The 27,429-nt window shown below is 33.6% G+C and overlaps 1 protein-coding gene across 1 annotated transcript; it reads left to right on the forward strand.

Moving 5' to 3' along the window:
- Nucleotides 1–3,675: 3,675 nt before the first annotated feature.
- On the forward strand, nucleotides 3,676–26,932 carry LOC149797622 (uncharacterized). Its single transcript, XM_089962518.1, has 6 exons — nucleotides 3,676–3,818; nucleotides 6,798–6,909; nucleotides 12,735–12,823; nucleotides 15,003–15,119; nucleotides 16,279–16,335; nucleotides 23,494–26,932. Exons 1-6 carry the CDS (start codon nucleotides 3,747–3,749, stop codon nucleotides 23,599–23,601), a joined length of 555 nt encoding a protein of 184 aa, XP_089818644.1. The 5' UTR covers nucleotides 3,676–3,746; the 3' UTR covers nucleotides 23,602–26,932.
- Nucleotides 26,933–27,429: the final 497 nt, after the last annotated feature.

Here is a 27,429-nt window from a genome sequence, read left to right on the forward strand (position 1 = left end):
GTTTTCTATACATAGTAGACTCATGGTTACTATAAACAACACTTAGGTGATATACTTGAATAAGCAGTCAATTGGCCTTTCCTACAAGTAATTAACAGCAATGCTCAAATACTCTACCAGTATTGGTGGCCACATGTGCACTTTTACAGGTAATTTCATAGTATGTAGCTCTGCATATATACTCTCTGAGTTTGTAAAGCAGGTCTTGTGCAGACTGGTACACCTGTATATATATTGTCTTCTCTATTTTGTCATACAGGATTAGACCATGGGCAAGACTAAGTGTTAGCTTTGTAAACACTGACAACATGGGACCATCATTTATGTTTAATTTATATTGTGTCTATTACCTTCCATGATTGAAGGTAGAGTTTTTGCCTACCTGACTTTTGTCAGTTTTGTTCACATATTTACTTCAGTTTGAGTTCAGCCTTGTTTACAAGCTTAAAATCTTTTGGAAGAGAACTTCTTGAAAATTTGATTAGAATGACTCACACCTAAGGAAATCTGGAAAAATCTATTGTGCTTTGGGTCAAGTGGATATTTATATATAAAGCTGATTTGGTAAACAAAATTCATTCCTGTTTCTTTTGGAATCTATTATTAGATTTTGATGTTGTGTAATTTTAAAAGAATTTTTTTTTAAATTATTCATTGCAATTACAAAGTACTTATTGACATTTTGAACAAAAAGTACCTTGGAATTATTGAGAACTCATCCAAAGACCTTGATTAAAACAGGACACTCAAGATTATTGGAACTCACTTGAAACATTCTATACGTATCTGGGATTTAATTCAAAATACATGTTACAGTAGTCTTTTGAATTTTCACTTGTATTCTTGGGAAATACATTATTTCTTGCTTGTACTAAAATTAATGGTTTCACTACATTTTTGTTATTTTAAGACCTAGAGTTGTAACAGGACTGACATCCACTCTACATGTATAACTTTGCTCCAGTTGTTAATCTAAAATAACATGTCAGACTTTCCCATTGTGGACCAAAAGTCTTTGGGCTGCAGTACTGGAGACACTAAGGTGAAAGGTGCAGAGGTGGGGAATTGGACTTTTGTAATGCAATCCCAAACTTTGGACACTTCACATTCTCTTAAAGTTGGAGCAGTTACCACATGCACTGCATTCAATCAAAGCTGTTACCTAACTAATATTAACTATGCCATGCAACCGAGGTCAGATTCCACTTTCTCTAGCTTTTATCTGGGAGATCTCATCCCAAAAGGATCAGCTTAACCTGGTATGAACTTTGGCCATGGCTCAGCAGGTTACCTTCCAGAGTCATTCAACAGCTTCATAAGGAAGAGGCTTCACAAAAACTTTTCCCTTTTAAAGCCACTCCCCAAGTGCCGAATCTCCAGCCAGGTAATCAATAAACTCTCTCACACAGGTGGCGCTCAATAGTTTTGGAATTTACATTGGGTTCCAATCTAAAAAAAAAAAAAAAGAATTGCCCATTATTTCCTCACTGGTTATCCTGGCTATTTAATAAAAACCTTGTATATCATGGGTATCGTTTAACAAACATTTAAGTCCCTTTATTTTGGTGTGCGAGTAATTGGTATAATTTGGGTTTTAGAGCATAAAGCTTGGCTTTGCTTCAGATGTGCACCTATCAAAAATTTGCTATATTTTGTAATTCATTGCACTTTCAGAAGCTGTTATTGTCTGGTCTGGAAGAGCTTGTTTAGCTTGAAACATTGAGAAACCATTTTGAATTTGTGCCATCATCAATTTTTCTGTGTATGTTTATATATATATATATATATATATATATATATATATATATATATATATATATATATATATATATAGAGAGAGAGAGAGAGAGAGAGAGAGAGAGAGAGAGAGAATTATAAATATACACCAGACAGAATGGAAAGTGCTTAAATAATGCTTGATAATAGTAGGCAGAATTAATATTTTAATACAAATAATACAATCATACAGGTTTGAAAATTTTTAATTCATACTCTAGGGAGATTTGAACCCGGGTAAATGGGAATGGTACCCATCACCTTTCCTGCTCAATCAAGCCCATATTCCCTCACAACTAAGCACACATCACCAAAATAAAGATGTTACTCAATTGGTGTTATATGCAAGCACGTGTAGCAGACACTCGCATGATGACCTAGTAAATAATTCTCGTGTATCTACACACTCATTCCGGATTCTTATAAAAGAAATCAAGGTATACAGAATTAATTATAGAGAATTATAAATATACACCAGATAGAATGGAATCTTTCTGCTCAGTGTCTGGTGTATATTTATAATTCTCTCTCTCTCTCTCTCTCGCTCGCTCTCTCTCTCTCTCTCTATATATATATATATATGAGACAAACAATAATATTTCAATACATGGGATCTTTGCAGATACATTCAGCCATTAGTAAGCAGCAGAGACAATAACAGTTATGGTGTACAATGTAATAGCTACAGTGTATACATTTCAAACTTCCCAGATTCAGGTTTGCTAACTCAGCACCTCAGCAAGTTGGAAATAAGCTTGGATTTATAGTTATAGGAATACACTTAAATTTTATGGGTTTGGTGATTCAGCTCCAACAGGGTATACAAAATTAGATAAATTGTTAGAGAAATAAATAATAATCTCCTTAGTCACCATAATGTGCAATGTGACCAAAAGTAGTATTGAATATAGTTCTCATTGGCAGCAAGTTACATCTGACATTACTTTTCTTGACTTGAACAAAAAAGACAGAGGGAATTCAATTGCAGCTCATGGTGCCATTCACAATTTTCAAGGTCAATTTTAGGGATCACTAGAGGATGCAAGTGCATCCTTCTTTACTATGATGTTTTGTTTACATGCAAGTGTTTTGAGGCTGTTTTTATTTCCTGAAGTAAGAGTACTTCCTCATTAGACTGTCTTTCTGACCTTAACAAATAAAGGTAAACCAAAAGAGAAGAATGTTGTAACTGGAATGCATGATGTAAACAGAATGGTGTGAAGACAATATTGGACTGTCTCTCACATTCTTTTATATATATATATATATATATATATATATATATATATATATATATATATATATATATATATACACATACATACATACATATACACACACACACATATATATATATATATATACATACATACACACACACACACATATATATATATATATATATATATATATATATATATATATATATATATATATAGAAAGAGAGAGAGAGAGAGAGAGAGAGAGAGAGAGAGAGAGAGGGAGGGAGGGGGAATAGGGTCCTAAACTACTATTCTTATACTACTGCTTTTGTACGCGTGATCCCTTTAGATGGAGCCTCGCGGAATATAATATTGATTCAGTAATTGCTTTTCGTTATTTTCTGTGTACTATTTATATTAAGATAATGATTAAAAATAAAAAGACTGCTTGATTTTGCATTGTATTAACTCATCCATGAGACATACCTGCATGATGACAAATATTTACCACTTACGGGAGAGTTCTGATTTGGTAAACTACAAGATAATATACAATTGAGTCAAATTGAAAACGATTCTATTTTGAATAGTATCCTATTTTTTATTTAAACTCATTTTTATTTAAAATACTTTCATCCCTTTTAAAGCATGGCACCTCCTTTCGATAATTCACTTAAGACTTGTTTTTAAGGTAACCAAACAATTGCTTATCCAACAGGTGTTTGCTATCCCAAAACGAGGTCGTTGTTTGAAGTCAAAGAAATCAAGATGGCGTTTATGCACAGGTTCCTATGTTGGAACCTTCGGACGGCTTCTTTAGTCGGCTTTGGGTTTGTTTTCGTAAGTACACAGTTTATTATATTTTGATTATCATTCTCCATCGAATCTCGTTGCGTAAATGAATTTAAGCCAATTATATAAAATTGCACCTCTCTGTCATTAAAATGATTTCCGATTAATTTTCATCTTGGCCCCTGTCATATTGTCCAGTCGATTTGTCAATACAAAAGTAAAACATAAAGTAATTGATGTTGTATGCTTGTCTACTGATGGTAATGCAAATGGTGATTTGGGTGACATAGTATAGATAACGGGACGATGTCGATGATTCTATGTTTTTATTTAAACTAATTTACGTAGTAGTGGTTGGGCGGGTTGAAACAATGAAACGCCAGGGCAAGCACGTCGTAATACCCAAAACTAGCAAAAACATTGTGACCCAAACTATTAAAATTCAGCCCAAACTTCTGAATAGGTACCCAAATCTACATGTCCAAAACCAAAAGTTGTGCTATGTGTAAATTCTTACCTAGATCATGTCACAGGAGACTGACGTTTTATCAATAAAGTACGATGAAATCTCTGACAACACGAAATCACCTTATTGGTACTATAAATTAGAGTCGAAGCGAGCGGAGGGCTGACGTCACGCTTGCACTTCAGTGTGTGTGATTTTGGATTTTTAACGTAGCTTTTAATAATTTTTCAATCATATCGCTACGATGTCTGCATTGTGGCAGTTTATAGTGATGTCTAGCACTGGAGCATCATGCCGCAGACATGTAGCATGATGTCCCACCCAGTCACATTATCCTGACATCAGGCCGACCAGTCCTAACACTAACCTCTTAATGCTGAGCGCCAAGCGAGGGAGCTGTTAGTAACATTTTTGTAAGTCTTTGGTATGACTCCGCCGAGGATCTAACCCACAACCTCCAGCATCCAATACGGATGCACTTATTCAGTAAAAGTTGGCATAATATGTATCAGTCAGCCAAGAAAAATATCAGAATGAAAATATCTGGAAGGTAAGGAGACAACTAAATGCAGAAAGCAGAGGCAGAGGATAAAGAACTCGTGTGATTTAGATGGGAACAGTCACAATTAAATTTGCACTTCAGGTTTTGTTGCTGCATCACTCCACATGTAAGGTTCAACTATATACGGCAGACAAGTGATTAGCATTCATTGTTTTAAGTAAGGTATGATTTCTAAAAATATCTTGAATTGCATTAAAAAAAATTGACAAATATATGTATTGTACCCAAACCCACCCAGAAAATATGTTGCCAACTTTTCCTATTGTGTGTATATATATATATATATATATATATATATATATATATATATATATATATCGGATGGGTTTTTTCTCCAATATTTGACATTTCTAACTGCAATGATAGAAGTTGAAAGGACTGATAACATTGCACTATGAAGTATGTTTCTAATTAATTATTTTATTAAATTATGTTGCCATTATTATTGATATTTAACTTTGAATTTAAACTTCTGCAATCGGTTGGGATTGGAATCGATAAATGTACTCATTGAACCTTATTTCCCTATAATAATATAAAGTAAATTAGATGTAACTGTACCTATATTTTCATTGCATTCACTCATTCTACTCTATTATATAACTGATATTAAATTATAAAAGTTATGAATATACATACTCAACCAATGATACTCTGTGGTATATATAATATAATTGAAGTGTGTTTCGTGTTGTTTTTGGTGCTTCTTTGCACCATTGTATCCAATGGTACAGGCCAGATCCTTCTTTCTGGCTGGTGAAAAATTAGTTTTCTCAAGGTTTTTTTATTTAATATGCCTTAATGTTTGGATAGCTGTTGAAATTGCATATAAAATTTAATGTAATTAGATCTATTTTGGTTGACTTAGATGATGTAAAAGTGTTACAGTAGTGGACAGCAAAAGATATAGAAACTGTGGAAGGCAATGATGAATTATGAAGTTTAAGTATTAAATAGCAGATTTTCACATATCTTGATCGTGTTGCTAAATAAGAATACTTAAACATTATTTAAAGCTGTTAGGCCAAGAAAATGTGTGTTCCCAGTCGGCCAACCATCCCTGTTTTTAATTGCCAACCGTAGTACTTTTAACCTTCAGGGTAAAAAAATTATTTAAAAATTCCTGAAATTGATTTGTGCAACTTAAATTGAGCCAGTTTAGCCTAGTACATCATATATACTAATCATCATTATATATATAATGTTTAAAGAAAGAAACCTACCTACCCTGATTTTTAAAACCAGTGAAATAGAAAACACACTTGGGGTGAGGGCCTTAGATGAGGTTTAACAAATAATTGTTTCATTGTTTTAAATATATGCCTCTGGCATTGGGCTTTTACAAAATTAATTTGCACAAACTCTAATTCCAGTTGTGCAAAAGCATCCATAAGACTCCTTGATTTGGGTACAGGTGGTTTTGTTTTGTGAAACAAATACACCTCATAAATTTTTTAAAATATTAATTTGATGTTCAGTTGAAGAATTCCAAAACTGAAGTCTTATAGCTAATGTTTAAAAGGAGTCAGAGAGCTAAGGTTTATGCTTTTTTATTTCCTGCAGACTAAAAGTAATGTTCTAAACCTATTGTTTAGGTTTTTAGGCTATTCCTCAGTAGTTCATGGAAGTACAGTGAATTAATATGACTTCATTGTCTTAAACCAAGTAATAGAAAAGAGCAAACACCAACAAGTTTTGTAAAATTACCAAATAATTTATGTCCCTAAAACACAAAGTGAAAATTTAAAAAGAACTTAACAGTTTTGTGAATTTAATCCCAAATAGTACAAAAAGTTCTGCATCCGACTCACATAGAAGTCAACTTGCCCTGCTGAAAATGAGCTGGACGTCCTAATCAATTTTTATAATGACTTCAGATAATTTGTCTGGACCTAATGCATATGACTGTAGATTTGTCAGTCTTAGAGAAGAACCAGATGCATCCTTTGAAAAATACCCATGATAAAATGTTTACAAACCAAGTATGTTTCTTTTGCAGGTCACTTCCTTCTTTGCTATGATTTTGCGTGCACTTGATCTCATAGCAATTGGAACAGACTTTGAAATCAGCCAAGGATTCCATACACCATGGAGATCACAATTTTGGAGAGGTATAAGAAAATGATTTGTAGTTTTAACATTTTTGCTTGAATAATTTTCCCATGATTACGTCCATTCATGATGATGAATCCTCAATACTTTTGCAGAATTCTTGCAAATTGTTTTTATAAGAATTATTTACAAATAATAAGCTAACCACATACATCTAAAATGTACAAGGTGGGTTCTCTTGGCTTACCATTGGAGAAATAGTGTATTGTTTAATTTAGAGTTAGGAGGTGTGGTCAATGGAACAGTAATACACAACTGCATCTTACTTTTCCTATCTCATTTGTAGTTTGTGTGACTTCTTATCAATTTCAGCAAAATCATTAAAAATGTATCACCAACTGTTTATGAAAACAATGGCAAAAAAGTCAGATAAAATGTACATAAATATGACAACTCAAGCACACAAATTTAAGAAAAAAAATTTGCACAAGTTTTATTAGTGGGAAAACACCAAACTTTAATAAAGATATGTTGTACAAAGTCTCAGTTATATTATGTTAATAATGTATTAATGATGAACATATTTCTTTGTCACAAATTTATTACATTTATCACATTGGGCTAACTATGTATATATAAGAAATAAGTGGTACCCAGGAACACGCTTTTAACATGGTGTAGCCATCAGTAGATGCAGTTGAGAATTTTTTTTATCATTTCATATGAACTCTGACTAATCAGAGAACTCGGGATATATTGTTTGAAAAGAGACCTCTATGGGTACATTGTATAAATAAATGGAACAGCACTTTTTGTTATTTTTCCAACATTTAAAAAGAAGCTTATGGATATTTTGATGGCACTCCGTCTGTCCATCTGTTATCATATTTTCCTTAACCACAATGTGGAAACTCCTGAAATGAAGATTATGCTTGTCTCCAACCTAGGGGTGTCTGAGAGGGCATGAAAAGATCAAATGTACATGTTCAGTTACCGTGACACTTTCAAACATTATCTGACCAAACCTTGTTAATGCATTTATAGAAGGAAAACATCACATATTTCATGAAACAGTGGATGTGTGAGAATGGCTTTTTTAATTTGCATAGTTAAATGGGTACAAATTTGCCATAGTGAAGCATTGCTGTTCCTGTAAGTATTTATATATTTTTATAAAGCTGATTAAGACAGTTGTTCAACTTTTCTTTGACTTTTTAGAAGAAGACACCATCTGTGCTGGCAACATTTCAAATAAGTAGCTGGCCTTTATTGCCAGCTCAGAATGTTACAAGTATGACCAAAGCAATTCTTGGTACATATGACAAAAGGGATTTTTCTGTGGGAAAAAGAAAAATATATAGCAGTACCAATATCAGGTTTCTAACTAGTAATATGTGGGGTGTGTGAATATGGGAATTTCAGAGATAGATTTGAGGGAAGCAATGATAAATTTGGGTAACTAGGTCAACATCATAGAAACTAATGTAAGTTGGGTGTGAGAGCACAACAATAGCAAGTAAAGTTTTTGGGTTCAGGAAGGCTTTGACAAATCTGGGTAGACAGGTCAGCATCATGATATATCTGGATAACTGGGTCATATTCCTGCTGTTTCAGCACCATTTAGTTGTGGTATGATTTGGGGGAAGGGAGCTGTCATTCATCTAGTAATGGTTAGCCTGGCATATTCTGTATGTGGGGAAAGGGTGTGGAATTATGACATGTATATATAGATACAAGATATAGTGTTGGGTAGAAGGCAGAAGGACACGAAGCAGAAAGAGGGCAGAGAAACAAAAAGGGACAGTAGAGATAAGATGTAGTTGTAAATATGAACCAGAGAGAGAGAAATACAAGATGGGGAGTTAAGAGAAAGGATACCTAATAGCCATAATGGAGTGATACATATTCTGAGTGGACAAATATAGTGAAAAACAATGTAGATAAGCATTAGTGTAGAATTTGGAGAGGTGAAAAGAACTAATGTGTATTTTGGATATAAACAGTAGATTACAATATGACTTAGTGTTTTAATTATTATCCCTTTACCTCATGCAAGAATCTTTGGACACCTCTACTCCATTCGCATGGAAGCGCCTTTTGACGCCTCTACTCCATTCGCATGGAAGCACCTTTTGACGCCTGCTGTAAACATCAGCCATTTTGAGCCGGTTTTTGTAGTGCCACCTTAGGTGAAAACCCCCCTGTTAGATACTACATTCATTTCTGAGAATGACAATTACATCAGATCACGTGGTCGCTGTTTATGCACTGGTTGATATCTGCTATTTAAAGTAACTGGGTCATAATCTTCACTCTCCAAAATGGCCTTCACAGATTTAATTCAGTACTTACAAAGTTTTCACGATTAGAATCACAACTATGAAAGATTCAATAACTTGGGTAAAAGCTTTGATATTGATGTAGGCAGCAATTAGCTTTTATAAATTATCAAATTCAGATGACTTAGTGATGTAGACGCAGACGAAAAACATGTAAATTTCGAGTATGGGAAATGGCAGCTATATTTGGTCATGTGGCCTCACTGACATGACGGTGAATGAGTTCTCTCAAGATTTTAAAGCACATACAAAATTCTTCTTGGAAAAATAATTACACAGCTATAACAATCGGACTTTACTCTTAAATTTTTCCAGATATAATAGATGTGTACCAAAAATGTAAAATGGTTAAAATTGCTGTTTAACATAACATACACTACATTGCTTAACCGTTAACAGGCAGGTCTATGCATATGCGGTCGACTAGGTAACAGGTGTTCTATTTATAGCCCACTGCACTTTGTCACTATGCTCTATGAGGTAAAGGGTTATACCACTGGTCCCTGCCTCATCCTGAAGTCAACAGAAAGACCCAACAGGTCAGACAGACTGCACCTAACGGGTCAGACAAGCTTACAACAAACAAATCTGGAGAATCAGTAAACGTCCTGCTGGTCCGTCTGGCTAGAGAGAAATTTTGATATAAAAAGATAGGTTGCTTCATGCAAAGATAATGTCAAATATAATAAATAAAGAAACATGCAACACTTACAAGTCTATATTGTACAAAGTACATGAGACCTTATGTTATGACCCCAGCAAAGGTGGTGTCAGTAATGGTGGATATAGGTAATAGGTTTGTGTTTAATGAAAGGTGATGCCAGTAGTGGTGAATATAGGTAATAGGTTTGTGTTTAATGAAAGGTGGTGTCAGTAATGGTGTATATAGTTAATAGGTTTGTGTTTAATGAAAGAAGGTGTCAATAATGGTGGATATAGGTAATAGGTTTGTGTTTAAAGAAAGGTGGTGTCAGTGGTGGATATAGGGAATAGGTTTGTGTTTAATGAAAGGTGGTGTCAGTGGTGGATATAGGGAATAGGTTTGTGTTTAATGAAAGGTGGTGTCAGTGGTGGATATAGGGAATAGGTTTGTGTTTAATGAAAGGTGGTGTCAGTAATGGTGGATATTGGTAATAGGTTTGTGTTTAATGTTTTGATTCTGGCTTAATGAAGGAACTGTGTAATTAAATTTCATGTCTGTATTTATTAGCATATGCCTTTCATTACTGTATACATTTTTGTCCAGTTGTAAATAGATTTTATCACAAGGACAAGTTTTACGTTTAAGTTTGTGTTTAAGGTTTGGTCTGTGGCTCAAAGGCAGGAGTTATGGAAGTGATACAGGCTTTTATGATGTGACTTGAGGAGGTTATATGACTGAAAATTGTCAGAGCAGATGGAAGTTTAATCAAAACATGTCAGATCAGAAGAAGGACAAACCAGCATCATTTGACAAATTTGAAAAGAAGAATTTGAGAGTGGTAGAATAGAGCACTCATATTAGACATATCATCATGCTCAGTGGAGAATTTGTTGTCATCACAATCAAAACAGTGAAAGTTAGACATGTAGACTAGTGTAAGTGAGTGTTGAATATAAATGATTTGTCATTGCTTTATGTTTGTAATTTGGTTTAAATCAACATGGGTTCTGTCAGATTATGCTTTTTTGGCACCTATATTAACAAATATTACACTTATACCTCTCTTGGGGTTGACATGTATGAATTTGCTTGAAACAAAGCTTGATACACCAACATAATGCATCATTCTCATTTTGAAGTGTTTGAAAGACACCGATAAATTATTAATATTCAGCTCTCTGATTCTGTGCCATTTATAACTTCCTATCATATAAAGATATTATGCTTAATGTTGTTGAAAGCTATAATCAAAGCACTTGACTGATAAATGGAAAACAGTACTATTTTTAGACCACAAGGTTATTATTGCCCACCTGTTCATCAACACAAGTTGTCACTACACCTCCTAAACAATATGCCATGAAACTTTATACACACATTCATCCCATGGTCTAGTTGTCCCTAAATGAAAACGGTGTGGCCACCACGGTGGCCATCTTGAAACTCTTGCTATCTTGATTTCTCCTAACTGGATGGTCATATCAGCATGGAGGTTTGACTGAGAGACGTTGTGTGCTGTATGGTTGATTCAAAATTAAAATGGTACCTAATTGGTGTCCAATATGGCCATCACAGCATCCACCATGAAGATCTTATTGCCAATGGATGGTCACGTCAGCATGAGGTTTTTGCTAAAATAAGGCTTGATATTAGTGTAGACCACAAGACCATTGCTTTTCATGTTGTACAAGTCATTATCATTATAATATGATGGGTAGCAAAGTTTCAGCCAGTCAGTATATAATTATCCTATCATAGGTAGTATTTCAAAATTTAAATGATCAGATGATGTTTAATTCCCTTCCAGTAATTGCATGTGTCCCCATATTGCTATTCCTTAAATTCAGTTATACCTTATAGGGATCGAAGAATTAGGATCTGACTTGTCATTTTTCATAATGAGGCTGTATAAATCTTTAATTACCAGTTCTGTTAGATTTACGTGGTAAAGTTGCATCTCACACACTAATTCAGAGTTTGTCAAACCACAATTGTAGTGCCATAGCCATTTCATTTTTAGCAGTCAGGGAGTTAACATTATTCCATTCAAAAGGTTCATATTATTTGTACCATGTTTCAAGTAATTTTTGTACTCTTTATTTTTTCATAGACCATCTAGCTGTTAAATAATTATTATATAAATATGTCATATTTCATAGCACTTTGTATTTTCAGAAAATCTTGAGTTATCATGCATAAAAGTAGTACAAAGAAGCTTTACATTTTTTTGCCAGAAAGATTGAAAATAATTTATTTACATTATTTTCACAAAAATGGATGAGAGATGAAAATCATGATCATATGCAATTAAGTGTGTGTTTTTACTGTTTTCTTATTTTGTAATATTTTTAACCTCATATTTGATGTGTTAAAACTGGAAAGGTTCCCATTTCAGATGACTAATATTGCATGAAAGACTTCTTTAAATGTCATTGTGACCATTTCTCCTTCATCTAAAAATGAAAGCAGATAGAGAACAAACTATTATTTTGAGGAAGGGTGAGAATAACATTTTTTTGTTGTGGGTATGTGGGAAAGCTTGCCAGTATCTTCTCATGGGTCGGTGGTTCTTTCTGGGGTTTTCCTGGGTTCTTCCTCCACCATTAATACTGGCAGCCATGTATAGCCTATCATGTGCTGAAAAAGGGCGTTAAACCCAACAAAAACAACAACAACATTTTTATTTCAGTCTTGGTCTTTCAGGATCCTCAAGGCTCAGATATCTTGGTTTTGTTACCAGTTAGTGTTTAAAGCATTTGTTCATTTGCTGAATAAAACATCCCAAAATAGATTTAGGACCAGAATTCTTTACATTTCATTTACAATTCAGATGCCATGAACATTTCTTTCACATACGTTAGCTTCTTAAATAATATAATTATGTTATTTTTGTGTTTTTCAGCATTTTTGTCCAGCGATATTGTGTTGATATTCTTCCATGTCATTGTATTCTTCTTCAGCATCTTCATGCATCTTCAAGTACAACAAAGGGTATGTAGACAAATGCAGTATACGCTTATATGGCTGTTATGTGTTATTATCTGGCCTAATATTTTTCTTGCAATACTTGGATTAATTCATCCTACCAAGTCTACATTTCTTATGTGTTTTTGCTTGCATTTCATGATGGAGATGTAACTTTTACAACAACATTAGCCTTGTGTGATACATGTATTTCTAAGTCAGTTAAAGTAGGAGGGTACATCATACCAACATATGCCACCAAGGAACACCTGGCATATGTAACTTGCTGAAAGTGTTTGTTTTGAGCAATAGACTGTTTGCAAATAACAGTTATGCATATTATTGGCCAAAAAGAGAGATAGTCACATGACCTATTGGATATTCAACCAGGTAACTTCATGATGTCCACAAGTTTTGACTCAGAATGAAAATTTTTAAAAGGTTTCATTTGGACAAGCTTACCTGTGACATTTAGATGTAAACAAAGGTAAATATGGTTTTTAAAACTTCACCCCTTCCTAGTAGAATGTAATGAGGAATTTGGCTGTACAAGTATTACACTTTTACATACATTACACTATTAACTTTTGGTGTAATCATGACATTTTTTTTTAATCACCTGATTATGTTTTATTACTCTCTTCTGTATATGGATTGAGGTTTTTTCCTACATAAAAATATTTAAAAAAATAAAGCAATAACAAATTCAGTTTGTCATTTGTAGGATCCTCTCTTTTTTTATTCCCACTGATTATAATGATTTGAGATTATTCTAAAAATAAGAAGAATAATAAGAATAGCATGAGTACATTTGCCCATCATTGACCTACATGTGCTTTCATTGTTTTCTATTTATAGCATTTGTATATGAAATATTTTCAAGAAGACACTGGTTTCTTCAGTTTCTAAATTTGCCTCACAGATTCTTTGTATTGTATTGTAGTATATTTAGATAGTGAACCAGTCTATACATTTAAAGAAAATAGCACCAAAAGTTAATATGCGTCATCGATATGGCTCGTGAATGTAATGACTGAAAGATGTTTAAAACAGGTTAGGTCAGACAAAGGACAACTCAATAGCACTTTTTAAAATTTGAAAAGAATATGAGAGTAATACTAATGGTATACAGCACTCTGATTGAACACATCATCTTGTTCTTTGCAGTATTTATTGACTTTATTATCATTCAGCAAGTTAGACATGTAGACTGGTTGAAGTGAGTGTTGTATCTGAATAGTTTGTTAGCATGTTTGCATATGTATTCTGATACAAATCCACATAGATTATGCCCATATGTCACAAGATTTTTAAATTAACTGTTTGTAGCAAAATTAAACATTCAGTGTTTTGTACATATAGCATGTAATATATAGATATACCTTTTATGCTCAAATTATGCATTTTTGACACTTACATTTGCAATAATTATACTTTCATCTTTCTTGGTGTTAGCATGTATGGACCAGTTGCTTTTAGTCAGATAGTATAGTGGTAGATGCTCTTTTGTCTAGTTACCTAATCCAAGGGTCCAACCATTTACTGCTGTCCATGCATCCAGCAGCCAGCTTTGTATTACACATTGTACCTTTAGAGATGAATTGACAACACTTAGTACAGTTATGTATCCTCACAGGTGGTTTTGAAGAAGAAAAGAAAACAACTCTATAGCAGGGAACACAATACACTAATCACCCCTGAAGCTTTCTGTTACAAAAATGTGATTGCCATGACCAAAATGGTCAAATAATGGTCAAGGTCAAATATCAACATGTTTTTCTTTTTTATTTCTGCCCATTAACTCCGCAGCCAGTTGGGTGAAACTTCATACATATTGACTGTGCCAGGTATCCTAATTTGAATCAGATCTTCAAGGTCAAGGTCATGTTTCAAAGTACTGCCATTGTTGTGTTTCATCAAAATAATAGGTAAGAAACATTCACCAAATTTGCATGTCATCATTTTACATGTTCTTCAGAAGGAAATGAGGAATTACCATACAAATGTTGATATAGATCTAAATACATTTAGATTTTATCATGACTTACATGGGGCAGTTGTTTTGTCAAAAACTACTTGTGCTTGGTCTGTATGTGAGCACTGTGTTGTGTTGATAATGTTGAATAGTGAAACACACAATTTACTAGTATGTTAAGTTGATTATAACGTCTGGTGTATATATGCAATTAATCTTTTTATTTTTCAGCACTTTGTGATGTATCTGTACTGGTTCAGGAAGTACATTTTCACATTCATCCTTTATGTCTGCATTGAATTCATCTTCTCCTGTTTCGAGTACTCCTTCTATGGTCTAAACAGTTTTGTAAGTATAACCACAGAACCTTGTTTTTATTTTTATACAGTATATTATCTTATCTGTATCAGCAGACAAGACACAGTAAAGGTATGATAATGTCAGACATCAGCTACACAGTAAAACTATGATAATGTCAGACATCAGTTACACAGTAAAATTATGATAATGTCAGACATCAATTACACAGTAAAACTATGATAATGTCAGACATCAAGATAAAAAAGGATAGCTATTATGTGATAACTCGACATGGTCGCTGCTACAGACTGATTCCATATCATGTAATGGAGAAAATAAAAGTATTTTTAAAGTCAGAAAGAATAATTCAGTAAAACTGTACTCCTTAAGCAGAGTCATATTTTGAACAAAGTTTGGCTTGTGATGAAGTTATTAAGCCAATATAAGATAAAATATATTGGTATGGCTATACTAGCCTCCCCTTGTTCACTATGACAGATAATGCAGGATTCTTGCAGTAACTCTTTTTTGCTTGCTATACTACATTTGGATATTCTATGATACATTATTCAGTGCATGCCAATTACTATATGTTTAAGTTTCCAAATAAGGATGTAATGTCCATTTTTGGCACACCAAAAAATGAGACTGAAAACAGAAGTTATTATTAGATGAACTAATATGGCAGATGTGCCAAAAAGAAAGCTTTGTATGAAGGTCAACACTATTTTACATGTATTTCTGTCATTTAATTCATTCAGTATATGTGTGGAACATCTTCAAACTTTTTGACAATATGCTGAAAAAGCACCAGGTGTAAATCACATCTGGCTGCTCCATTGATACTTGTAGGCTTGCCTTAGTACCACATCCTAAACCGAGCGATACTAAAATATTAATATTAGTACTAGCACATAGGGATACTTATTGATCATACATCTTTAAGTGAGCGATAACTGTGTATGACAATATAACAGGTACAGCAGCATAAACACTGGGGGTGGGGTGCACAGTTGCTTGGCTGCCTTTGCTTCAGACGTAGTCCTTTCTATGAAGCCGAGTCAGATAAAATGTATTTTCCCAAAAGTATCATAGAAAATACTTTATTGGAAATAATGAACCCTGTTGATAATCATGTGATAATGTAAAGTTGTACCTGCCATGTATGTTTTCATATCTTCTGATTCTTATCATTTTCTTTTTTCAGAGACTTGCTTTCGTCGTCTTCACGTGGCTGTATTGGCTGGGAAGGACAATTGTTAATGTAAGTGTGATGACCCAAGAGGTCAAGGTAATGTATGTGAAGGGTTTTATGGGACTTGTTCCCAAATTTTCAGGTTCCACTTGATATCTCCAGTTCCAAAAAATTCAGGAAATGTTTCCCGTTTTTACAAGAAATAATTATGACATTGATGAATGTTTTGGAAAGTTATAGAAATGCTGTTTTTGTTAAGCAAGCTAAAATTTAATATTTTTTGTTAGAATTGTACTCTCAGAGGAATTGCTCTGTCATACATGTTAATTACAGACCTGCCAACCCTTACGATTTTGCCTTAAATCTTATGAAATTTACCCTTAAAATATGGAGTTAAGGCTTACAAGCAAAAACTACGAAAAAGTGATCATTGCTGAAAAAGCCGGATAATTGGTTCATCCATGTTTGATTTGGATCTGGGTTTCATATTAGAAGTAGTAAAATTAGTCGGTGAACCAGACTAACCTTACAGCAGCACCCAAGACACTTTAAACTCCACCTATTTGTTTATACAAAGCATCTGCATTATCAAACTGTTGATTATATAAAAAAAAATTTAAATGGCATCCAGAAAGCAATGCATGTTAAAGACGAAAGGGAAAATAAGCTTCTAGAAAAGTGTTAATAATCAACACAGAAGAATAAAAAGGAGTATTCAGATTCTTGTGAATAAAAGCTGGAAAGGATACAATTACATTTATTGGACATCACATGCTAATTTGAGTATGACTTATGGTGGGAGATATGATTGCCAACATGTGAAATGGAAAAAGAATTTCCAAGAATTACATCAAGTTGAGAGATAGGAAGAAGCCATTGAGTTGCATAGGGTTTGGAACTAAAGTTTGTGCAACTGTACTAGTGGTAAATAAAGTCTACGCATGCTTTACAACCTTTTCAGTTGAACATAATGTTTAATGTGACTGCATCGAACTTTTAATTACATTTTTCAGCTTTACAATATATTTTGTTACACCTTACTGAACACTGGTCAATCTTGCGAAAAAAATTAACTGCCTTACTGAGATGGACTCATCAGGGTTGGCAGGTCTGTAATTATGGAAGAGAGAAAATAAGCTTTTCATGACTCCAGAATATATTCCTAATTCAAGTATTTTTGTACTTAAGTGAGCAAAGGTTTCTGTCTTAATCCCTGCTAATATTCCAGACCTGCCAACTCTTACAATTTTGCCGTAAGTCTTACAAAATTTACCCTTAAATTACAGACTTACAGCATATGAGCAAACCCTGCGAAAAAATGATCATCACCAAAAACATCCAGAAAATTTGTTTGTCCATGTTTGATTTGGATCCAGGTTTCATATTAGAAGTAGTGAAATTGGTCAGAGAACCAGACTAACTTTACAGCAGTACTTCATATGCTTTAAACTGCACATATTTATTCACGTGAAGTGTCTGCATGATCAAACTGTTGATCATAGAATTTTTTTTTAAATGGCGTCCAGCAAGCAATGCATATTTAGGACAAAATGGGAAATAAGCTTCTTGAAAAGTGTTTATAATCAACACAGAAAAATAAAAAGGAATATTCAGATTCTTGTGAATGTAACCTGGAATGGACACAATTATATTTATTGGACATCACATGCCAATTTGAGTATGGCTCATGGGGGGAAATACGATTGCCGTCGTCATGGGAAATGGAATTTTTTTTCTCCAAGAATTACATCAAGTTGAGAGATAGCAACAAGACATTGAGCTTGATAGGGTTTGAAACTAAAATTTGTGCAACTGTACTAGTGGTAAATAAAGTCTACACGTACTTTACAAACTTTTTAGTTGAACAAAATGTTTATCGTCGCTGCACATTCCGAATTTTTATAATATTTTGTTACACCTCACTGAAAAATGGTAAAACTTACGGAAAAAAATCAACTGCCTCACTGAGACGGACTCATCAGGGTTGGCAGGTCTGATATTCAGGAGAGAAAATTATTTTATCATCATGTAGGATGATTTTGAGAATTCATTAATATTTTAAGCCTCCCCATATTAATTGGACAGTAGCATGATCATCTGTTTCTGAAAATTGTATACTGTTCTCACTGCACATGGTGGAGGCATCCTGATTTGGTCCTGTCCATCAGTATGTATGTAATCCATAGATCTATATTGTGCTTCTTCTGTTTATATACCCCAAGAAGCTTGGTAGTTATTTTATTGCAAAGCAAACCGACCTTGGAAGCTGACTTTGGATTCTTTTAAGGGTGCTGATATTTTTTTTATTTTTTCTGTGTGTGTGTGTGTGTGTATATATATATATATATATATATATATATATATATATATATACGCACACACACACACACAAAGACAGCAGAGATACAGAAGCTAACTTTGATTTGTTTGCACTGGTATTCAAGGAAATTTTGAACATAAATTGAAACAGTAAAACAGATTTTAAGATGAGACAGTGTAGTGCTTCGTGCACAGACATGGATGACACAATGTCGCCCAGAAGATTTAGAGAAAATAAAATCATTGATGAATTCATGAAGGCCAGAAGAGAAACAGATGATTTCACTGACCTTATGATCATTAACATGGATGAAATTCCAGTGTATTTTGATCTGATTCCTGGATGGAATGATGTTAAGATGGGAGTCAAAAGTGTGAGAATTAGCAAGACTGGTGCAGATTTGAAAAAATTTGACTTTAGTCCTTGCAGTTTCTGTTTTAGGTGATGTGTTGCCTCAAACAATAATTTTTCATGGTATGAGAAAGCTAAGATAAATATTTATGCACCGAAAGAATAGATCATAAAGTGTGCAGGAGAAGGGTTGTGTTGATGAGATGCTGCTGTAGTGGATTAAAGAGTTTTATGTCAAATACAGTTTTATATTTTTTAAATAAAATTTCAGCTCGAGTGCATTTTCTGACATGTAATTTTCGAATGATTTAAGAGGTGTCCCACAACTCACGACTCCAGAAACTGATGTTTCCCAGAACATTTAGTACACAAAACAAATTACTTTCAAAATTAATTTATGATATCCCAACAAATAGTGTCCCAACATATACCTCTCCCTCGATAACTTGCACACATCGGGGTCCAAAAACATTGACCGCACTATAAGTGAGGCACAACATATCGAGTGACCAATAAAAAAAAAGCTAAAACCAATAAAGAGATCGACATAAAGGCAAAAGGGTGAGTGGGTGGGTTGGCAGGTTATAGTGTTGAATACTCAGTTTATAATTGTGCTGCGATTAACTGTGAATAAATATCTCTTCCTAACGGTGTACTCTGTTTATTTTGTCCTCATAGAGCAACATTAATTTCAGGACAAATTACAGTATATTGAGGAGATCATCAAAAACATTATTCTACATGGTTTCCGTTCGCTTAACACATGTACCACTTCACACATTTTGTACTACATCACTAATTTGTGTGTTGAATTGGATACATTCTAGTTCTTTTGATTGATCCATAGTAGACATATTTTTTAATACAAAAGATTGACACTCTTTTCGAGAAACATATCTTCACATTTTAAAAAAATCAGTTAATTTTTTGTGTGTTACTCCTTGATTTCTCTGTCGCCGAGCAGAATCCCACAGATTTCTCAACTGTATGATCTTGACATAGTCAACATTTTGGGTCTCCAGCCACCGTATAGAATTGTGAAACCATATTAGATTGGTCAAATAAAATGGATTTTGATAATGGTAATGACCACAAGAACTTATGCTCTGATTTGCATGCTTTTGAATTTTTTTTCTTTGTACCTCCCTTGTTTGATTTGATACAAAAGACATATTCAAGGTGATAAAACAACACAGGTCTCTTTTAATTGATGTTTTAGTGCAACAGACACTTTCCCAAGTTGTTGATCAAAACAAAGCTGGCATGTAATGAGGTTCTCACAGAAGTACTCAAGGGTTTTTCAATGTGACAGTCGATTGACTCTTTTCATGTTTTTGTAGAACAGAATATGTTGCGATTATAATGTTTACACTGAAACAGAATTAAATGATTAGAATGTGACCTTCACGCAGCAAGACATTTAATTGGTGTTTATTTCATTCTCTGTTGTCACCTTTTAACATTTACCAGAAGTTTTCATTGATCGCTTTTTCACCAGACTGTTTATTTACAGTGTATTGACAATTATTTATTATTAAAAAAAACTTACATAATGTATGATATCTTATTTAGAACTTGCAAATTTCACAATATGGATTCTATCTATATGGGCATTAGTCACCATTTTCGATGATAAAATGAGATATATATCAAGGCTTAATTTACCAATTCTTATTGTAATTTTTTCATGTTCAGCATATTGTAAAGATATTTAAAGTATACTGGACACCACATTATAAGCAGGATCGCGATTTATCGAGGGAGTGGTGTATACGGAAAATAAGGTATTTTGGAAATGTTATTATCACAGATGAATATTAGAGAGGGTTTCAACACAAGAGTTTAAAGAAAGAAATTTTCTTAACTTGAATTCCTGGAAATTCTTTTCAGCCAAAAGTGTTAGTCTGTTTGAGAGACTTTTGTTTTACAAAATACATCAAACAGGGTACCGTATATACTCACATCTAATCCGAATAATTTAGGAAAAAATAAAGGCCTGGAAAAATGGGGGTCGGCTTATCCGCAGGCCATTGTGTAAACTTGACAGTTTTTAGGTCTTTTTGTTGACCACTGTAATGGCTGTAAATCTTGGGACACGAAAAATAATTTTTCCTGTGTCCTAAGACATAGGCATGTAAAAAAAAGTAGCTTTCGGTGACCTGACAATTATTAATCTGTTATAAAGTACTATGATTGATTTTCTTATTATTTTGCATGTGAATATTTTCTGATTTCTCTAACATGAAGTTAAATACATACTTCATAATTCGTGGGCCGGTTGAGTTTACCAGGGAGACCATGCTAAACTATAATGTACAGTACTTACACAGTGAAAAGCATGCATAGCGTCACTTAAATCCTTACTTATTCCCAAACATAGATGCAGATTTTGCTTTATTCATTGTTTCAATCAAATTGCATTCTTCCAGATAACATTTCAGCTAGTCCTTAATAGCTGTTTCATTTACGTTGAATCACATGCTGAGTTACTCATTTTCAATGAGATAAGCAAACCTACAAATTGAGGTAATATTTTTAAAAAGGTACACGTTTGTTTGTACAAGACACATAACCATCATAATTTACATGTTCACGAAGATTGGTAATAATAAAGGCTAAAATTCTCAGAGAGATCAACTAAGATCAACATCGGTCAATTTTAGTTTTGTGATTTAGCTGAACAAACATAACTTTCCACACATTGGAAAGCTTGTTGTTTTAGTGTCTCCTATGTTGATAGTCGGTAAATTTGTCTTTTGTTTTGGGACATCAGTACAGGCCAGTTAATAATTAAAACCCTGACACTGGCTTGTGATAAGAGGGAATTTTGACATGTAACTATACCAGTTTAACATTGGTATATACGGTATAAAAATGCCAGGTTTTCACTCATGTAAGTTTCTTTCATGGGGATGGAATTAGAGCATTCGTAGTGATCATTCTTGGAGTTGAAATTAATTGTGGATGATTTTATTTTGGTGGTTTATTTTTTGTTCTGGTTTATTTTATTTTTTTATTATTGTAGAGGTAAAAAAAATCATTAATTTACGTGAATAATGTTTAAACTTAGCATTCTATTAGTGAAGAAGCAAATTCTTTATACTAAAATAATTATTTCATCACAACAATAATACACAGGTGATAAAACAGAACATGTAGGACTTTTATTGTTTAGAGGAAATGAAAATCGAAGACATAATGTAATAATCAGGAGTTCTCTGCAAAAATCATAAGATATTATGAAATCAGGAGGGAGGTGTGGAGCGACCCCAAAAATTTAGAGTTTTTTTTTCCCTCCTGGCATGAAAGTTGACAGGTATGGTGTAACGTCACTTACATCAAAGAAACTAGAACTCAGCTTTTATGGTATTAGCATTATTTTTGAAGCATTATTTCCGAAACTCATAGAAGTTGAGTGCAATTGTGCCCATGATTTGACTTCAAGGGATGTACTTAATTCAGCATGTAATCAAACCTACAATGTACATGCAGTGGCACCCTTATGTAAATATGTTCAGTAGCCTAATTGTGAGCATTGAATTGAACCATAGTTTGTTTGTTGTGTTGTCTTACTTGGATTACATTCTAATGAGTTTAGGTATTTACAGTTTCAATGCAAAGTAAAAATGTAATCACTGGTGCACTGATATAAAGTGTCCAATGCAATAATGTATAAACAAACCATAATCAAGTCAAAAGGGAGAGGTAATGTTACAGCAACTCGCGATTGCTAAATTCTTATCATCGTTCAATCCAATTATATACAAATCTAAATTAGGCAGAAATAATACGAAAACATAAAATTAAATAAATTACTTTTCAAACAAGTTTATATCATTTCTTTTTAATAATCATGCACGCCAACCTCGAGATAAGTATACATGTAATATTTTTAAGTACAAGTTTGCCTAAAAAAATGCATTTAGAACTTACCTAGTGCATCTTGAGATGCCTTGGAGTTGTAAGTCGGCTGATATGCACATCATGCACTTTTTAGTGTTTATACCTGTTCTGTTTGGGGGTCGGCTTATACACAAACGGGACCGCTCCGGTGGCTTAGTGGTTAGAGCATCCACCTTGGATGCGGGAGGTCGTGGGTTCAATCCCTGGCCGAGTCATACCAAAGACAGACAAAAATGGTACTAACAGCTGCCTCTCTTGGCACTCAGCATTAAGAGGTTAGTGTTAGGACTGGTCAGCCTGGTGTCAGGATAATGTCACTGGGTGGGACATCATGCTACATGTCTGCAGCATGATGCCCCAGTGCTAGATATCACTATAAACTGCCCCATTGTAGACATCATAGCGATATGACTGAAAAATTGTTAAAGCTACATTAAAAATCCAAATCACAACTCATACATGAATGGGCTTATACGCAAGTATATACGGTACTCTGGATATTCAGTATTCTAAGCAAAAGTCACATAGATTCTAAATTTATGGGTGACTAAATTTTTAAGTTGCTTTCCCTGGGTCTTGTATATGCTTTACTGGAATAACCCTGAACCAGAATGTTTGCCTCCTTACCATGAACGAAAATTTTCTATTTTCAGATTGTCTTTGTGGTTGTCCTGTTTGCACGCAAACAAGAGATCATTGAACAAACAGATATGGAGCTACGATTTGCAGGGGAGAGGAAACGTGAGGCATTTGGCTATTAAAACCCAGCTCTGAAAACTTCAGCATCATTTCCATCACATAATGTATCAACAGATTACTATTTTTTCTGTTCCTTATATTTCTGATGTCAAGTTAACACTTTTGACCTTGATCCACCATATGTATTACAGTGGATTGTCTCCCCTTTCAGCTTGATAATATAACTTCTGTTTGTAGCTTGCTGTAAGGCTTTTTATAATTTAATCAGGTTTTCGTTGATATCAAACATAATGGATAAACTGGCAGATCTAGTGTTGTCATAGTCAGTTTGTATATTCTTGATCAGTGATCAAAGATTCTTCACAGAAATAGCATAAATGATGATGATGTTTAGCAGTTTGCTGCTGGTACATCTTGTGATGTCCCATTTGCACCTATAGATAGTTACATTAAGATGGGTGTTGTACATTGATAAATCAGAAAACAATAAAGGCAAAAATAGCATACATACATATATATATATATATATATATATATATATATATATATATATATATATATATATAGAATTATTAGTATATTTCATTAACACTTTTAATTATTGTATTTTTTGGATAATAATTAAATAGAAATCACATTATATTGTTATAACCACATGAGTAATGGTCTTGGTCACTTTATGTTAATTGTCATATATTCATCTATAAGCTCCAAGTAAAATTGATCATAGCAATTAGAAACATTGCTGTGTGTATAAAGCAAATGTGTGGAACACGTTAACATATATGCATACTTTTAAGGCCTCAACGAGCACCCCACTCAAATCAATTAATTGCTTTAGCCTTATTTTAATCATATCTGTCTGTCTATCCATTCATCTATCTGTCAACGGTTAAAGTATACATCTATATTTTGATGAGACCACAAAAGAGTTTGATTTCTGGTATTCTATAATGGTATTTAGAGTTATGCCCCCTGATTGCCTATCCTCATCACTTGGCTTTCAGTGGCATAACTTTAGCAAGGTTTGTTGCATTTCAGCCATTCTTGGAATGATTGTAGATTGATGAGACCTTCAGTTTCCAGCATTGCATAATGTCATGTACAGGAGTACTGGATCCTGATTGCATGCCCGTTTTACCTTGATTTTCATCAGAACTTTGCCAAGCATTTTTTCATTTCAACCAGTTTTGGTATGGTGATTTACACAGATGAGGCCTTCAGTTTCCAGTGTTCCACAATAATAGGAGTAACACCCAGATTGCCAATCATCTCAATTTGATTTCACAAAATAACTTTGCCACGGCTTGTTCGGTTTAAGCTGAATTTGATATTGGGTTTTATATTGATGACAACTTAAAAAAGTTAATTTTTCAGCACTCTGCAGTATCATTGGCAAGAGTTACACCTCCTGATTGCCCATCCTCCTTGGTTTATGCAGCTTTACTTTACTAAGCAAATTTCAATTTCAGTCAAATTTGGCATAGTTTTATACAGAGGGTGCCTTTAATGAGTTACATTTTAAATGTTTCTTATCATTTACAAGAGCATGACCCCCATTTGACCTATCTATTTTGGCTTTGTACGAATCAATTTCCAGCAATCCAAGTCTGCATTTGGAGTTGTATCCCCTGATTTTCTATGGACTAACTTTGGTTTGCTGAGGCTGTTGTCATAAAGATGGCACTTTGCCATGTACCCATCCAGTTTCATTTAATGAATGATGTAATGTAGTTTTAAGAACATGCCATTTTGTCTGGTAGACTAATTTCCCATCCTCATTCTTTCTTTTTCATCATGGTTACATTGTTTTTACATGTATATAGTTGTGTACAAAGAATTTAAAATGGCGAATAATTTTGTAATATACCCGAGCTGAAGAGAAAAATCATTTTGTATATGAATCAAACTATAACAAATTTGCTATTGGTGGACCAGTTCATTTTTTTGTTCTTCCAGTTCAGTATAATTTTAAATCAGATTCAGAGAACTATGTGCCCATGACTTGTACAAGAAATGTCAAGCACTGTTGTGGCGTGGAATAAAACTTGTTACAATCCGCACTCATCTTTACAAGGTGATCAAACTTTGTATATACAGTAATAAGACCTTTCAGAATGTTTATATTTATGATTCGTTTTGTAGCATGTCAAAACAAAACGTGTAGATCTTTATGCTGTTCCCCTGGCATTTTAGTGGAGGTTTTCTTTTTATCTAAAGTGTATCAGTAGGGCTGAATTTTCTTGAGATGCAGAAATGTTCCAATCTGTATGTTTATGTAACAAGGTTAACACAACTTCATTATTGTACTTAAAGTAGGTCATTGTGACCCTTTTTCATTCAGTGATTCATATTAGTTGCTTTCATATTGTCCTTGCCCAGTAGTCACAAACTTGAGCTTATACTCAAATTAAAGAAATATTGCCATTTTCTTTTTTACTTAATTTAACTGACAGCAACATAATTGGACAATTTTTTATCAAGAGCTTTTCAGTAGAAGTTCCATTTTGGAGTTTTGATTCAGAATTGGCCTGGGCCCCATCTGATGAAATGTTCTCATGCTCAGATTCCACTCCTAACTCTTAGCATCTGATTGGCTACATGCCATCAAAGGATTGACAAATCAGGCATTTTGAATAGAGTCAGGGTTTTACTATGAGATTGGTTTCATAATCTTGGATCTAGATCTCTCTCAATATTGACTGTCTGTTGTCCAATTTAGAATACAGAGGTGGGCATGTGTCTTCCATCTGTGAGCTACATTAGTGCTACATAAATGTGTCTTCATTAATATTTTCCATTTTATGTACACATTTTACCCATACATAATAAATATATTGTACAAAAGTTGCTAATTTAGATACGAATCATATTTTGCAAACAACAAAAAGTTTAACATTTCCATGGCTGTTTTTTTTTATAGCATTATTTTACATCTAGGTGCCAGTAAGGCATTTTACTTTGGCATTCTTTACACCTGTAGCTATACATTCAAGTTGGAAAATGTGCTACTACTACTGAAAATTTATTGCATCTACAAAGATGTTTTAAATAGAGCAAAATAATTATGTCTTTGTAAATTTTATTTCATAATTACGCCAAAAAATCAGTGTATGATACTACACCGTTAACAACCCTCCTTATATATGTTGGAATCCTCAACTGTAAAAATGCACAAAACTGGATCATGAAGCTGCTGGAATTTATGAAATGCAAAAAATAAATTAGTCAAAGATTATTATGCTTTGTATTATAACAGACATGGAAAATAAAGTTTGTTCCATTTATATTTTTGACGGTCTGAAGAGAAACATTTCACTATTTACTTGAACATACTTTGAAATGTAATTTTATCTCATGTACTACAAGTTTAATAAAGTATTTTGTACATAATGTTTGCATTCTCATTGTTTGATTAGAAAACGTATACTTGCTACCTTGTATTTGCATGACAAAATACACAGAATTATTTGCACTTGATCTGTCCTGTTATATGAAGAAAGCATCAAATTACACTCTTTTTCCTTATAAAGAAAAATCTAGTACAGGGTGGACCAACTACAGGCCCATGGGTGATTTTTCATGGCCCACACCTGTGCAAAAAGTTCTATAATTATAAGATAATTTCTATAATATATATGAATGGCCTGTGAAATTTACACTTCTTGTCCATGTGGCCCATGGTATTGAAGCTTCAAGTTAGACCACCCTGATACCCAGTTGTTTTAGCTCTACTTGTCTTGGATCAAAAGAGCATACCAGCCTGTTGTATGTCATCCACAATCCATCTTTGGCACAAGTTTGTTTTTGTTTCTCTTCCCAAGCTTTTTTTAGGATTGACATTCGAACATCCAAAATGAAATTGTCATGCAAATCTTATTATCACTTTA

The sequence above is a fragment of the Sinohyriopsis cumingii genome, chromosome 6 (assembly GCF_028554795.1).
Source record: "Sinohyriopsis cumingii isolate HCF-2022 chromosome 6, ASM2855479v2, whole genome shotgun sequence".
NCBI lineage: Eukaryota > Metazoa > Mollusca > Bivalvia > Unionida > Unionidae > Sinohyriopsis > Sinohyriopsis cumingii.